This window comes from Squalius cephalus (assembly GCF_949319135.1).
Source record: "Squalius cephalus genome assembly, chromosome: 16".
In the NCBI taxonomy this organism is placed as follows: Eukaryota; Metazoa; Chordata; class Actinopteri; order Cypriniformes; family Leuciscidae; genus Squalius; species Squalius cephalus.
Window position 1 is genome coordinate 22,366,307 of NC_137137.1, and position 13,176 is coordinate 22,379,482.

General features: G+C 38.8%; 1 protein-coding gene across 1 annotated transcript in view; it reads right to left on the reverse strand.

Annotated features, from left to right (window-relative positions):
- The window catches only part of slc15a4 (solute carrier family 15 member 4), a 71,452-nt gene that overhangs the window by 12,889 nt on the left and 45,387 nt on the right, over positions 1-13,176 (reverse strand). Inside the window, exon 8 of the mRNA XM_079896798.1 lies at positions 11,857-12,015. Within this exon, the coding sequence (XP_079752924.1) occupies positions 11,857-12,015 (159 nt within the window). The remainder of the gene's footprint in view (positions 1-11,856; positions 12,016-13,176) is intronic.

A 13,176-nucleotide genomic window follows, 5' to 3' on the forward strand; every position in this document is an offset into this window, starting at 1 on the left:
TCAGCAGAAGAAAGAAATTCATATACGTTTGAAACAACTTGAGGGTGAGTAAATGATGACAGAATTTTCATTTTGAAGTGAACTAATCCTTTAAGTCCATCCTCTTTGATAAGTATGTGTCTCTGACGAGAACAGATTACGCAGAGAGACAGACTGAGGTCAGATCAACAATATTTCAGTGCTACTCGTCCCGATGCCTTGACGGCTTTTCTACAGGAGATTACACACAGTCAGCACACAGAGTTCAGTGCCATTTGTCAGAGTCTGCAAACACAGAGATGTTAATATGTTATGGCTCTCTTGTCTCGGGAGATCTCTGGGAGCAATGAATAAATGGTACCTGCATTATGCAAACAAACAAAATGGATTTGTCATACAACAAGTCAAATGGTAACATGAATACTATAATATAAGCAAAGTTGCATCATATTGATCAAAAGCATCAGCAAGTTTTCTATTTCAAATAAATGCTGTTATTTTGATCTTTCTATTCATCAAAGAATCCTGAAAAAAATATCATGGTTTCCACAAATATTAAGCGGCACAACTGTTCTGAACGTTGATACTGTAATTATAAGACATATTTTTGCCAATTTACATACGGCGACAGATGTCAAAAGACAATTTGTCGGGTTTTTAGTTATTTTAAATCAATATCTACATTTTTACTGTATTTTTGATTAAATAAACTCGGCCTTGGTAAGACTTCAGAAGACTTCTTTCAAAAACATAAAAAAATCCTACCAACCCCAAACCTTTAAACGGTAGTGTATATATTAACTGACTTGAGGTCACGGTACAGAATAAAGCTGACACAAACTTGTTTCACTATCATCTCCTTGTTCTCACTCATATTCCTTTGTACGCACTCCTTTGAAAGACACCTTTCTTTCCTTTTGTCATATTCAGCGAACACACCTTCTCTTTCCCTGAGACTCTTGGCCTCGATTAAAACATTGACATTTCTGAAAGTGGCAGATACAGATTCAAGACCAGGAAGAGAGGGTCATGTCTGAGAGCCCTGTGGTTCTTTGCATGTTTTTAAGCTGACCTGAGATCAGACAGCCTCGCACATCGAGGTTCACCTCGTGGGGAAAAAAAGAAAAACGGAGGAGCTTCCTGGGTGTCCAGAGAAAAGATTTGAAAGAATTCATTTTACCAATACCGAGAGGCAAAGCTGTGCCCGGTGACACCTGCAGTCCTGCAGATAAAATAAAGGATGAGGGGAAAATGTCTTTGAAAATACTTATCAAAGCCTGCATCATAGGTTGGAAAAAAGTAATAAAACTTCTAGGAAATGAAGCAAAAGTTTTAAAAGATTGTTGAAAAGGGCACATCTACAACACGACATATCGTTCAGAAGTAACTTCTTCACTACATGTAGAGCAAAATCCCAGTCGACATTTCTGTTGTCAAATTAAACACTACAAGAATGAAGCCCATCATTATTTTGACAAACACACACACACACACACACATTTGCATTAATAAGAAACTAGATTTAAAACATTTTAAAGAAAAGGAAAATAAATAGTGTTGTAGTGTTTGCCTTTGCAAAGCTTGGGACTATTTGGGAATAGTGATAGATTTGAACATTGAGGAACAAAGAGAAGAAAAAAAAAATCACAATTGCGTGATATAAACTCGATATTCTGCCCTTTTTATTCAGTTTATACAATTGTGTTTTTTATTCCCACAACTATACAGTGGTGGTCAGAATTAATGGCACCCCTGGCAAATATGATCAAAATGGCTGTAAAATTGATATTTCATTACAAACAATTTTCAAAAATCTAACCTTTCATTGAAGTAAAAGAATTGAAAGTGGGGAGGAAATCACATTATGAAATAAAAGTTTTTCTCCAAAGCACGTCGGTCACAATTATTGGCACCCCTAGAATTTTTTATGAGTAAAATATCTCTGAAGTGTATTCCCATTAATATTTACTTTTATTTAGCACACCAGGGTGACTAGGAACATGAAATTGTCTAGCTATGACTTCTTGTTTCACAGGAGTTTAAATATGATGAATACACAAAGGCCAAATTTCTTTAATCATCCATCACAATGAGTTAAACCAAAGAATATAGTTCTGATGTGCATCAAAAGATTGTTGAGCATCACAAAATAGAAAGTGGCTGTAAGAAAAAAGGTAAAGAATTGAAAATCCCCATTTTGACCATCAGGGCAATAATTAAGAAGTTCCAATCAACTAAAGATGTGACGAATCTGCCAGGAAGAGGACGTGTGTCTATATTGTCTTAATGCACGGCGAGGAGGAAAGTTTGAGTGGCCAAAGACTCTCCAAGGATCACAGATAGAGAATTGCAGAGATTACTTGAGTCTTGGGGGTCAGAAAGCCTAAAAAAAATTATTAAACTACCCTTACACAACCACATGTTGTTTGGGAGGGTTTCAAGAAAAATCCTCCTCGCTCCTCCAAAAATAAACTCCAGCATATTCAGTGGTCAGACACGACTGGATCTTCAAAAGGGACCGAATTCTGTGGTCAGATGAAACTAAAAAAAGGGGGTTTTGGCAGCAAACCCACCAGATGTGTTTGGTGCAAACAGGGATAAAAAGTACCCCATGCCTACAGTTAAATACACTGCTGGATCTTATATGTTGTGGGCCTATTTTTTTGCTGGAGGCTCTGGACATCTTGTTCAGATATGGATTCTAGCAAATACCAACAGATCAAATAATCAAAACCTGTCTGCCTCTGCTAGATATCTTATAACGGGCCATAGTTGGATCTTCCATCAGGACAACGGTCCAAAACAAACATCAAAATCAACACAAAAATGGGTAACTGAGCACAAAATGAAGCTTCTGCCATGACCGTCCCAGTCCCCTAAACTGAACCCAATAGAAAATGAGTGGGGTGAACTGAACAGAAGCAGCACCAACATGAACTTGTGAATCTGAAGGATCTGGAGAGATTATGTATGGAGGAATGGTCTCTGATCTCTTGTCAGTTATTCTCCAAACTCATCAGGCATTATAGAAGAAAACTCAGATCTGTTATATTGGCAAAAAGTATTTAATAACAGGGAGCCAATAATTATGGCCAGCGTGTTTTGGAGAAAAGCATTTATTTTATAATGTGATTTACCCCCCACTTTCAATTCTTTTACTTCAATGAAAGGTTAGATTTTTGTGAATTTTTTGAATGAAAGATCAAAAGGATAAACAATGCAGATTTATTTTTTACAGCCATTTTTGATCATATTTACCATGGGTGCCATTAATTCTGACCGCCACTGTATATAGATATGAACTCGCAATTACGAGAAAAACAAGCATAATTGTGAGACAATTTTTTTAAATGTTATATCATGCTGTAACTGTAGTGCTAATACATTATGCCCCCTATGAACTGTATGTGAATATTATGTAGATCTGTAGCATACATCAAATTCATGCACTAAGTAGACTAATAATCACAGGTTTCATCAGTCTAGCCAATCCATTTTACCATAAACGTCTGAGTTTAGCTTAAGAGGTCGCCTTCAGTGTCGGTATTCTGTAAAAATGAAGACCATCTCTTTTTTTACATTCCATGTTACATCCTAAGGCACAATACCACATTTATTTATTTATTCCGTGGATCTCACCCGTTTTCATCCACTTGTCACTTGCAACTGCAGTTACGTAACTGTGACGTCTGCTCCCAAATGGTCTATAAGTAACTAGATTTTACATTTCTGAAGAAAAAGAAAACAAGTAGTGTTTGTCTATGCAAAACTTAGGACTATTTGGGAAGAGACAGATTTGGAAAAAGCTCATTATCAAAATGAATGATGGTTTACATCAATGGCTAGTTGATTCATTGATCTTTAGGAAGCTCTCTATTGCTATGCTGGTTTCATATTCACTTGACCCCAATCAGATTAGGGTTTTTTTTTTCAGGGAATTTTACAGAAGGAGAACAACAGAATGGGACAGAACAGAGGGGTCTTGAGATGTGTTTTTAAAAAGTTATTTTAACTTCAAATTTTAAAAAACATGGTGCGAGACACTCAAAGCAAGCAGCACAAGTTGTGAGGCATGAAAAAAGCATGAATTAAAATATAAAACATCTCCAAAAGAGTCTCATCGTGCAAACTGTCTAACAGCTAGAACTGTGTCAGCATGGTATGTAAAGTATATACCGACACTACAAAAAAGGAAAAAAAAGAAAGAAAAAAACTACTAATGAAAGAAAGTGGAGTGCCTTTCCTTTCCCATGCCAAATGCAGCAAAAGATAAGCATGGATGTCCGACGAGCTGCAGATTCACACCTTCTAGCCTATGGGGACCATGGAAACTCTCTGGTGATCAGTGCGATAAGAGATCCAGTAACGTTGTGTGAGCGGTAGCCAATAGCCCTGTGGGCCGACAGTCTCCACTTTTACAAAGGTTATCATCAAGTGTTGTAGGATTTTAAGTAAGAGAGCATGCCGAACTTACCCTCGCTTGTAACCTGAGAGGTAGGTTTGATCTGTTAAATGGTATTCTGGGAAGAAGCTCAAATTTGTGAAAATAAGTGCTAGAGAGTGTGTTACAGAGCTGAATGCTGGGTAATCTGGCCCTGCAGCTAGTGATTAATACCTGGGCGTCCGATCCTATAAAAGTTGGAGTCTGTATATGCATCCACAGGCGCGCCACAGGCTTGGATGGCGTCTGTGTGTACATACTTTGAAAGTTCTCTACTCAATGCTGCATAATTCCCTCTCTCTCTTCATTTCCTGCAGAGTCCAACACCACAGGAAACAGGGAGAGAGAACAGTAATGGAGTAACCAGCAGAGATAAAGAATAACATTATGCTGCTGGCCAAAAATAAAAAAAAAACAACAACATGAAACCCGGACCGATCTCCTCCTGTTGTTCAGACACAAAGTCATCCTGGGCATCTAATTCAGATTTCACAAGTGTGTGATAGTCTGCAGGAGTCTTTTCTTCTTCTGTTTGGGGAAGAGAGAGCAGATAGAAAGAATTTGACTATGTTGGAGTCTAGCAGCTAACACATGCTGGCTAAACGAGGTGACTATCAAACTTTTTTTTTACCAGGGGTTAGTCCCAGAGCTGTGTTAACCCCATATTGCAGTGGTAAACGTGTAAAGTTTGAAACAATGTGGTGTTAGAATGTTTTGGCTAGATGCTTTAGCAAAAGACACCCATCACGTGTCTCATATTTCACATACTTTGGACAATCAACACAGCATGTTGTATAAACAGCAGTATCATCTTTTTGACTGGTGGGAGCAGCTCCGGTGGAGAACAGTGACTAGATCTTAAACCTTCAGATGACACAAAGCTCTTATCTTCGTCGCTTTAAGTTACCAAAACAGAAACCACACAGGAAAACCCGCAACACGCGATATAGACACGTGTTGTGCAGCGCAGAGCGGCTCTCTTGTAATGTACGAGGTGACAGACAACAGGCCCTATTTTTAACGATCTAAGCACATGGTCTAAAGCGCATGGCACAAGTGCACTTAGGGCGTGTCCAAATCCACTTTTGCTAGTTTTACGACGGGAAAAATGGTCGGCGCACCCGGCGCATGGTCTAAAAGGGTTGTTCCCATTCTCTTAATGAGTAATGGGTGTGTTTTGGGCGTAACGTGCAAAAAAAAAAATCAGAGTGTAATTTCCCATTCCCTTTAAAAGACAGTTGCGCTCGCGCCATGGCAGATTTGCTTTTTACATGGTGGAATTTGCAAGCGGAAAGACTAAATGCATCTCCAGAGAGCAAACAGATCTGCTCGTGCGCAAGGTTAAAGCGCGCAAGCAGACCATCTATGGGACAAGCCGGATTCCACCATATCTTTATGTACACAATATTAATCTTTCACATTGTAATCCTTTTATTTTTTAATATTTGGCATGTTTGTGTGCTGCTGCTGTGTGTCTAATAAGCAGAGTGTACGCGCATTGTGGACCCGCCTATAGGTGCATATTACTAACGCTCTCTTTAAATAACAAAAAAAAAAATCTATTTTTGCAGTCTATTTCAGTTGCCTCAAAATAGCAACACACCAACAGTGAAGAGAACACACCTCGTTTTCAGACCAGTTTTTGCGCACAAATGGGCGCAAAAGCATTTGCTATTTAAACAACATGGCGCAGGACATGAAAATGATAACTGCATCGGGCTGAAACTAGCAAAAGACACTTGCAAAAATCCTGGCGCCGCATTGCGCCGGCCGAGTAGCCTGGGTTTCCCCATGCTGCCTTGCGCACAGCGCGATTTTATTCACGCTGCTAGGCAGCCTGGATTCCATGGACCAGATTTTCGCCTCAGTGAGGGGACCAATCACAGAACGGGGAGGGAGCAGCAAGACGATGACGACGTCTATGCGACACACCGAAGCAGTTTGTTTATATCTATGGATCCAACATGGCAGCAGACAAGAAGTTACCTTTCAATGCAGCCTTAGATAGTGTTCTAAGTAGTTTAGAACGCAAGTTTATTTCGTCTTCTTCCTCGTCGAATTTCTGTCGCTCTACATAGGTCATCTGCTATAATTGAAACGACTGGCTATGAGCTACGTACAGGCGCATTTGATAGACATTCGTAGCGCCCAATAAACGGCTCTGGGCATTCGTAAACCACGCCTCAAATACGAGAAAATGAACATGTGGTTCCCAGACCACGTCTCAATGAGACGAGGTCTGACGTTAGCCAGGCTACCGGCTGGGTGTATGATAGGACAAAACTAGTTTTCCAATCTGGTGCATTTCACACAGCGTGGGTCACACAATGCGGTTGTGAGTCCTGAAAATGTACAGGTATGAGTTCAGTCATTGAATGCAGTTGTCACTACAGTAACTGAACTGTGTTCAAATGTGACCGTATTAAGGACTCAAATACAGGACTGACAACCATATTCTGCTGCTGTATGAATGTGGCCATTAGGTGCATTCACGGTATGTCGTAACTACCGGAGAACGTAACACTTGTAGAACTTGTGATTACAACTTGTACAGTGGGAATTTTCTGAGAGCTCCAACTTGCCATAAAAATGTAGAACGTCACGTGTTGTCATCTCAAAATTATTGTAATTATGAAATGGCATGAATGCAGCATTTATTCATATTATAAAATGTGACACTCATATGGACATTGCAGGTTTGAGTCTGACTGTTCTTTCACAGTCAATTCTGTTTCTTCCACTTCTCATCGTTTCCTGTCCAATCACTAAAAGTCGCATGAAAGAAAAAGCAAAAAAAAAAGCAATGTGCCATATAATTCATATTAAGGCCCACTCTAATATCCCAGTGATCCTTGCCAAACAAAAAGAGCAAAGAGGGACAGATTTGAAGTACATGCACTCTCACTGCTGCCATTAGCAGAAATGCCTCACACCTGTCTGGGTGTGCTGTATTAATGGGTGCGGAAGTAGTTTGTGGGTAAATTGTTCATTTGCCTCAGATACACAGAATGGGTGGGAGTGCATCTGGACCATTGAACTGTCATTGCGATGGAAATCACATCCATCTACTGTCTCCTTTGTGCCATTCATCGTCCTCGCTGTGACAGATTTACAAACCGATTCTGGTGTAAGCCTGACATGACCATCAATTAGCATGCACATTCATAATACCAGACCCGGCACTCAGTTACGGCTCTCTTTCTCCACTTCAAGAGTTGAGTTTACTCAAATTTGCCAAGACAACAGAAAACAGCATGTAATGTAACATAATGTGAAATTTATGAGTAACAGACTATTCAGCGGAAAGTGTAGGACAGGACTTGATTTAGTTGGATGCTGAAAAGTGGGTGGTTATTGGTTGATATTTCTTTTTCACCTTTCAGAGGTACTATAATATTACATTTTGATGAAAGATTATGAAAAAAATGTTTATACAAAATAACATCATGTATTGACGATTAATGCACATCAATACTAGGGACAATAATTAAAAAAAAAAAAAAGGTTCCATTTTGATTTCATTTTGGAAATAAAATAATGCCAAATGTTTTTGAAACAAAAAAGCTTGTTGAATGCACTACTATGCATTGCCATGATATTAAGTTAAGGAAACTAAACAACCGAGAGAAATGTGCATCTACAACCTCAGATTTAACATTTGATTTGTACGTCAGCATCGGGGAATAACACTATAATCTCGTTAAAGGTAGAGAAAGCTGCTTACATGTAAAAAGGTAACCGTGAAGACGTAAACACAACTTTTGTGTCTTTATCAGCCTTTCCATGTGTATACTGGCCCTGATAATCATCACAAATACTTGAAAGAATGGCTCTCTCAACCCGTTGCTGTAGTCTTCGTAAACAGCAGCTTGCACCCCCTGCTGGTGAGGTCGACTAACAAATGGAGATTATCAATCAGCAATCTACTGATATTCCTGCCGTTCCCGGATGTCAAATGTTGAATTTTCTGTCGAATTTGAACCACTGAGTTTGTGGAAGCGAATTTGTAAAGCAAAATAAAATGGACCGAAAATTGCCTGTCGAATATTATAGATTGTATTTTTAAACAGAATGAACATTTTGGAAGAGAAATCTGAAAGGTGAATATGGATTATTGAATTTTTAATAATGAAAATCTGTGTGAAATGTTTTGAAATGAAATAATCACAGTTTAAATACATAACTATGTTGAATTTCAGCTCATAAAAACACAAGCCCTAAAAATACAATGCATTAAAATGCAAACACGGTTAATGCAATGCATTTTTTTTTTCAGTGCAATTCAACAAGCTTTTTTGTTTCAAAAACACTTGCCATTATTTTACTTTCATATTTCATCTCCATGCATAATAAAGTTTCAGAATCTAAACCCAATTTGAAGATGAAAAAGTCACGGCAGGCTAAGCAATATTTTCAGTTAATAATGTATATGTCACTGTATATATCAGAATAACCGCAGTGTGAACTAGTTTAGGATCGCCTTCTAAACAGATGGAAGCAGAAATAAATGTAAAAAAAAAATAAAAAATCTGTATGCTGATACTCTGTATCTGATTCTTCATAATATGTGTCATCAATCATTCAAAAAAACAACAAAATACTAAGCTTTTTTGGGGGGGCAGGATACACAAATAAACAAATACACACACACACAAATAAACAGTGGGCAAATGGGAACTCACCTCTTGGGTTCAGCTGACTACTAATGACTACGCTCAAGCCTTGGTACGTGGACACGCACTCATAAAACACACATCATCCATCAAGCACATGTGCTCACCTCGTCACTTCATCTCTGACACAACCGTGAGCTGAAAGGTACGACCTTTCTTCCCCTTGGCATAATTACAATAAATCGCATTTACACAGAATGCTGATCAGGGACCATCTTTCATCATTGATTTCATTCATCAAGACAGAACATAAAAGTCATTGATTTTCAGGATATTTTACATCAATCAGCTTACAAATGACAATTGCATAAAAGCTGTGTTTCTTAAAAATGCAAGCTGTTAAAATAGGACTTAAAGGAGAACTCCGGTCAATTTTAACATTGAGCTCATTTTTTTGTACATTTGGAGTGCTGTCAATACAGAGAACAACGACAAAAATCGGTGTTGCCTACACCGAGTTATTCTATTTTTAAAATTTGCACCCTGTTGACTTCAATGGGGCAAGTACTAAACCTGCTTTTAGCCTCTTAACATCCTTGATGTGTCATTACAAGTGCACAGAAAATGTGAGTGATTCCTTCTGAGTGAACACGAGTGAGTCTGACTGCAGTAGATGTGAAAGATATGTATAAAAATTATGTTATTTAAGCCAGCGCAAATACCTTTGTTTACATCCTGTTTTTCGGTTGAAGTCCAAAGTAGTCGATTGCAGAGTTCACACGCATAGGTTTAATACCTATGATCACGCGCGTGAACTCGGCAATCGACTACTTTGGACTTCAACCGAAGAACAGGATGTAAACAAAGGTATTTGCGCTGGCTTAACTAACATCATTTTTATACATTTCTTTCACATCTACTGCAGTCAGACTCACTCGTGTTCACTCAGAAGGAATCACTCATATTTTCTGTGCACTTGTAATGACACATCAAGGATGTTAAGAGGCTAAAAGCAGGTTTAGTACTTGCCCCATTGAAGTCAACAGGGTGCAAATTTTAAAAAGAGGATAACACGGTGTAGGCAACACCGATTTTTGTCGTTGTTCTCTGTATTGACAGCACTCCAAATGTACAAAAAAATGAGCTCAATGTTAAAATTGACCGGAGTTCTCCTTTAAAGGGATAGTTCACCCAAAAATGAAAATTAGCCCATGATTAACTCACCCTGAATCCATCCCAGGTGTATATGACATTCTTCTTTCAGACGAATACAATTAGAGTTATATTAAAAAATGTCTTGGCTCTTCCAAGCTTTATAATGGCAGTGAATGGCTGGATGACTTTGGAAGTCCATCAAAGCACATCTATTCATGATTAAAGAGCTCCACGTGGCTCTGGGGGGTTAGTAAAGGCCTTCTGAAGTGAAATGATGCGTTCGTGTATGAAAAATATCCATATTTAAAACTATACCGACTAAAATAACTAGCTTCCGGCAGACAGCTGTATGCATCGATTTACGCCAAAAGATTAACACTTGAACTTGACGGACACTGTAATGACGAACGCGGTTGCCCAGTCCTGTTTGTTGAAACTGCGAGAGGCGTCAATTGCCGTCATTACGTTGTGCTTCAAGTTCAAGTGTTCCTCTTTTGGTGTAAATTGATGCCTATTGCTGTCTGCCGGAAGCTAGTTATTTTAGTCGATAGTTTTAAATATGGATATTTTTCTTATGCTTCACTTCAGAAGGCCTTTATTAACCCCCTGAGCCGCATGGAGCTTTTTAATCATGAATAGATGTGCTTTGATGGACTTACAAAGACATACAGCCATTCACTGCCATTATAAAGCTTGGAAGAGCCAGGACGTTTTTTAATATAACTCAGATTGTATTCATCTGAAAGAAGAATGTCATATACACCTAGAATGGCTTCAGGGTGATTAATCATGGGCTAATTTTAATTTTGGGGTGAACTATCCCTTTAATATTGAGTTCAATTGAGTTTATACTGAGCTAAATAAATGTTCTGTACTCTCGGACCTTTTCACAAACCTTTACATTTTCATTAAGTCATAATTAAGTATAGCCTGGTAATACCAGACTGCTACTTCACTTTGCTTGTAGAGAGAGTCTGGAATAGCATAATAGAGAAGTGTTTTCTCTCTCGCGGGGGGGCGCTTGTCTGAAGTTTAAAATCATTGGTTACCCGTAAGCCAATCACATAACGTTTGGTTATGGCGTGTGTTATGCGCATGCTCAGCCGCATCTAACTTCCACTGTAAACACATGTATGATGCAAAAACGAAACCATCGAGCGAAATACCGGAATGAACATGGCTGTGAACGACTTTTGCAGATTATGTGAAGTAAATCTACGCAAGTACGCATCCACCACGGTACAATCAGCGTCTACGTCACGGCTCTCTCAGCCCGCCCTCTGTTCGTTGATTGGCCCGGCTGTTTTCAGGCCGGTGGAAAACTGAAAGATACGCTGCTATCTCAGACTGACTACAGGAGCGATATGAAATTAGCGGAAGTAGGAAGTCTGACGTAGTCAGGCTAAATTAAGTATGCTTATCAAGCCCTTTTCCTCACAGGTCCCCACTGTAGCTAATTTTAGGTTTTACGATCATTATAAGAACATATGGTCCCCTCAATGCAGCCAAAGCCTGATCCACACACACTCACATTTATATTCATGCACACACTTATTCCAACAGACACACTTATCAAAAGCTAGGCAAGCTACATCTGTTTCATCCCAGACCTTATGCAGTGCTATTCACATCTTGTTCTACATTCTAACACACTCACACAAGTCTTACCAAAGTCTTTATGCGAGGACATCCAGCCAATGGCTTTGACAGAGACGATAGCAAGAAGTCCAGATCCCACAAAGGAGCCGATGCCGGAGAAGAAGAAGAACAGGCCCATTATAGCGCTCTGCATGGAGCGCGGGGCTGCGGAGTAGGCGAACTCCAGACCTACAAACACAAGAAGATGCAGAAACCAATGATGAAAGTCTGAAGTTTGCTTCGAATGCATGATCAGAACCTCAAAAGTATCCAAGGCACTCTACATGTCCACATACACAGAAAAAACATAGTCTTGTGGAAAAGATCATGGTTGAAAAATGACGTGCAACAGCGGTTTCATTTGTTACAGGTTCGCTGCATATAGATACAAGTGCTCACAGACAAAGACACATGGGAATTCACTAAGAATGAATTGCTGTTTATTCTCATACACTTTCTATACTGTTGTATCAACTTGCAGCCAAAGAGTTCTGACTTTTGTGAATAAGACGTGATCTTAATGAGCCTTATTTGCATAGAAATGAGGAGTGTTTGAATTAAAAGAGGCTGCAATATATGTGCATGTTCTACTTAAAAATAAAAAATAAATTAACAAAGAATGGTTTGATAAAAAAAGATATTAACATTATCATGTCCATTATCATGCTAAAGATCTTAAGAGAGTTGTCATATGAAGGCCAGTATCACTGATACCAAATGAAGGCCAGTATCAATGATACCAATACTGATGTCTCCATTACAGGCATTCCATAACAATCTTCACACAAGACCATTGCAATAAATGTCACATTTAGCTGTGTCGTTACTTTATCAGGGTTCAACACAAAGGTTTTTTTCCAGGCGGGACTGTTCAGATTTTTACCTGCCCTGCTAAAATGCACCAAAAAAGTTATTGTTTCCATTGTTTTTGACCCATGTAACCTTGTAAAGAGTGCTGATTTTCAGGTAGGTCTAACAGATAGGAAATATACTGAAACTGAATAAAGTTATCAAACACTTTGCAGTCTTCACTGCATACATTTTGAATTAAATATAGATGAATCCTTATCAAAGCTACAAATGTTATTCAGTCAAGAGCAGAGACTGATTAACATTAATTACAAACAGCAGTAAGTTTATTAGACCGCTGTCCCTTTAAAACCTGACACATCCTATTTTCTCACAAATCTTTGCGTTCATTTAACACTTTTAAGATTGTGCTTATGAGGATACTCGACAAAACAGGAATTTTGGCATAATTTTGTGTGCTTTTGTCCGTACAAGTGTGAAAGAGAACTCAATGGGGTGCTGCCGTGATGTCTGAAGCGGCTTTCTGTGTAAGAGTTCCGG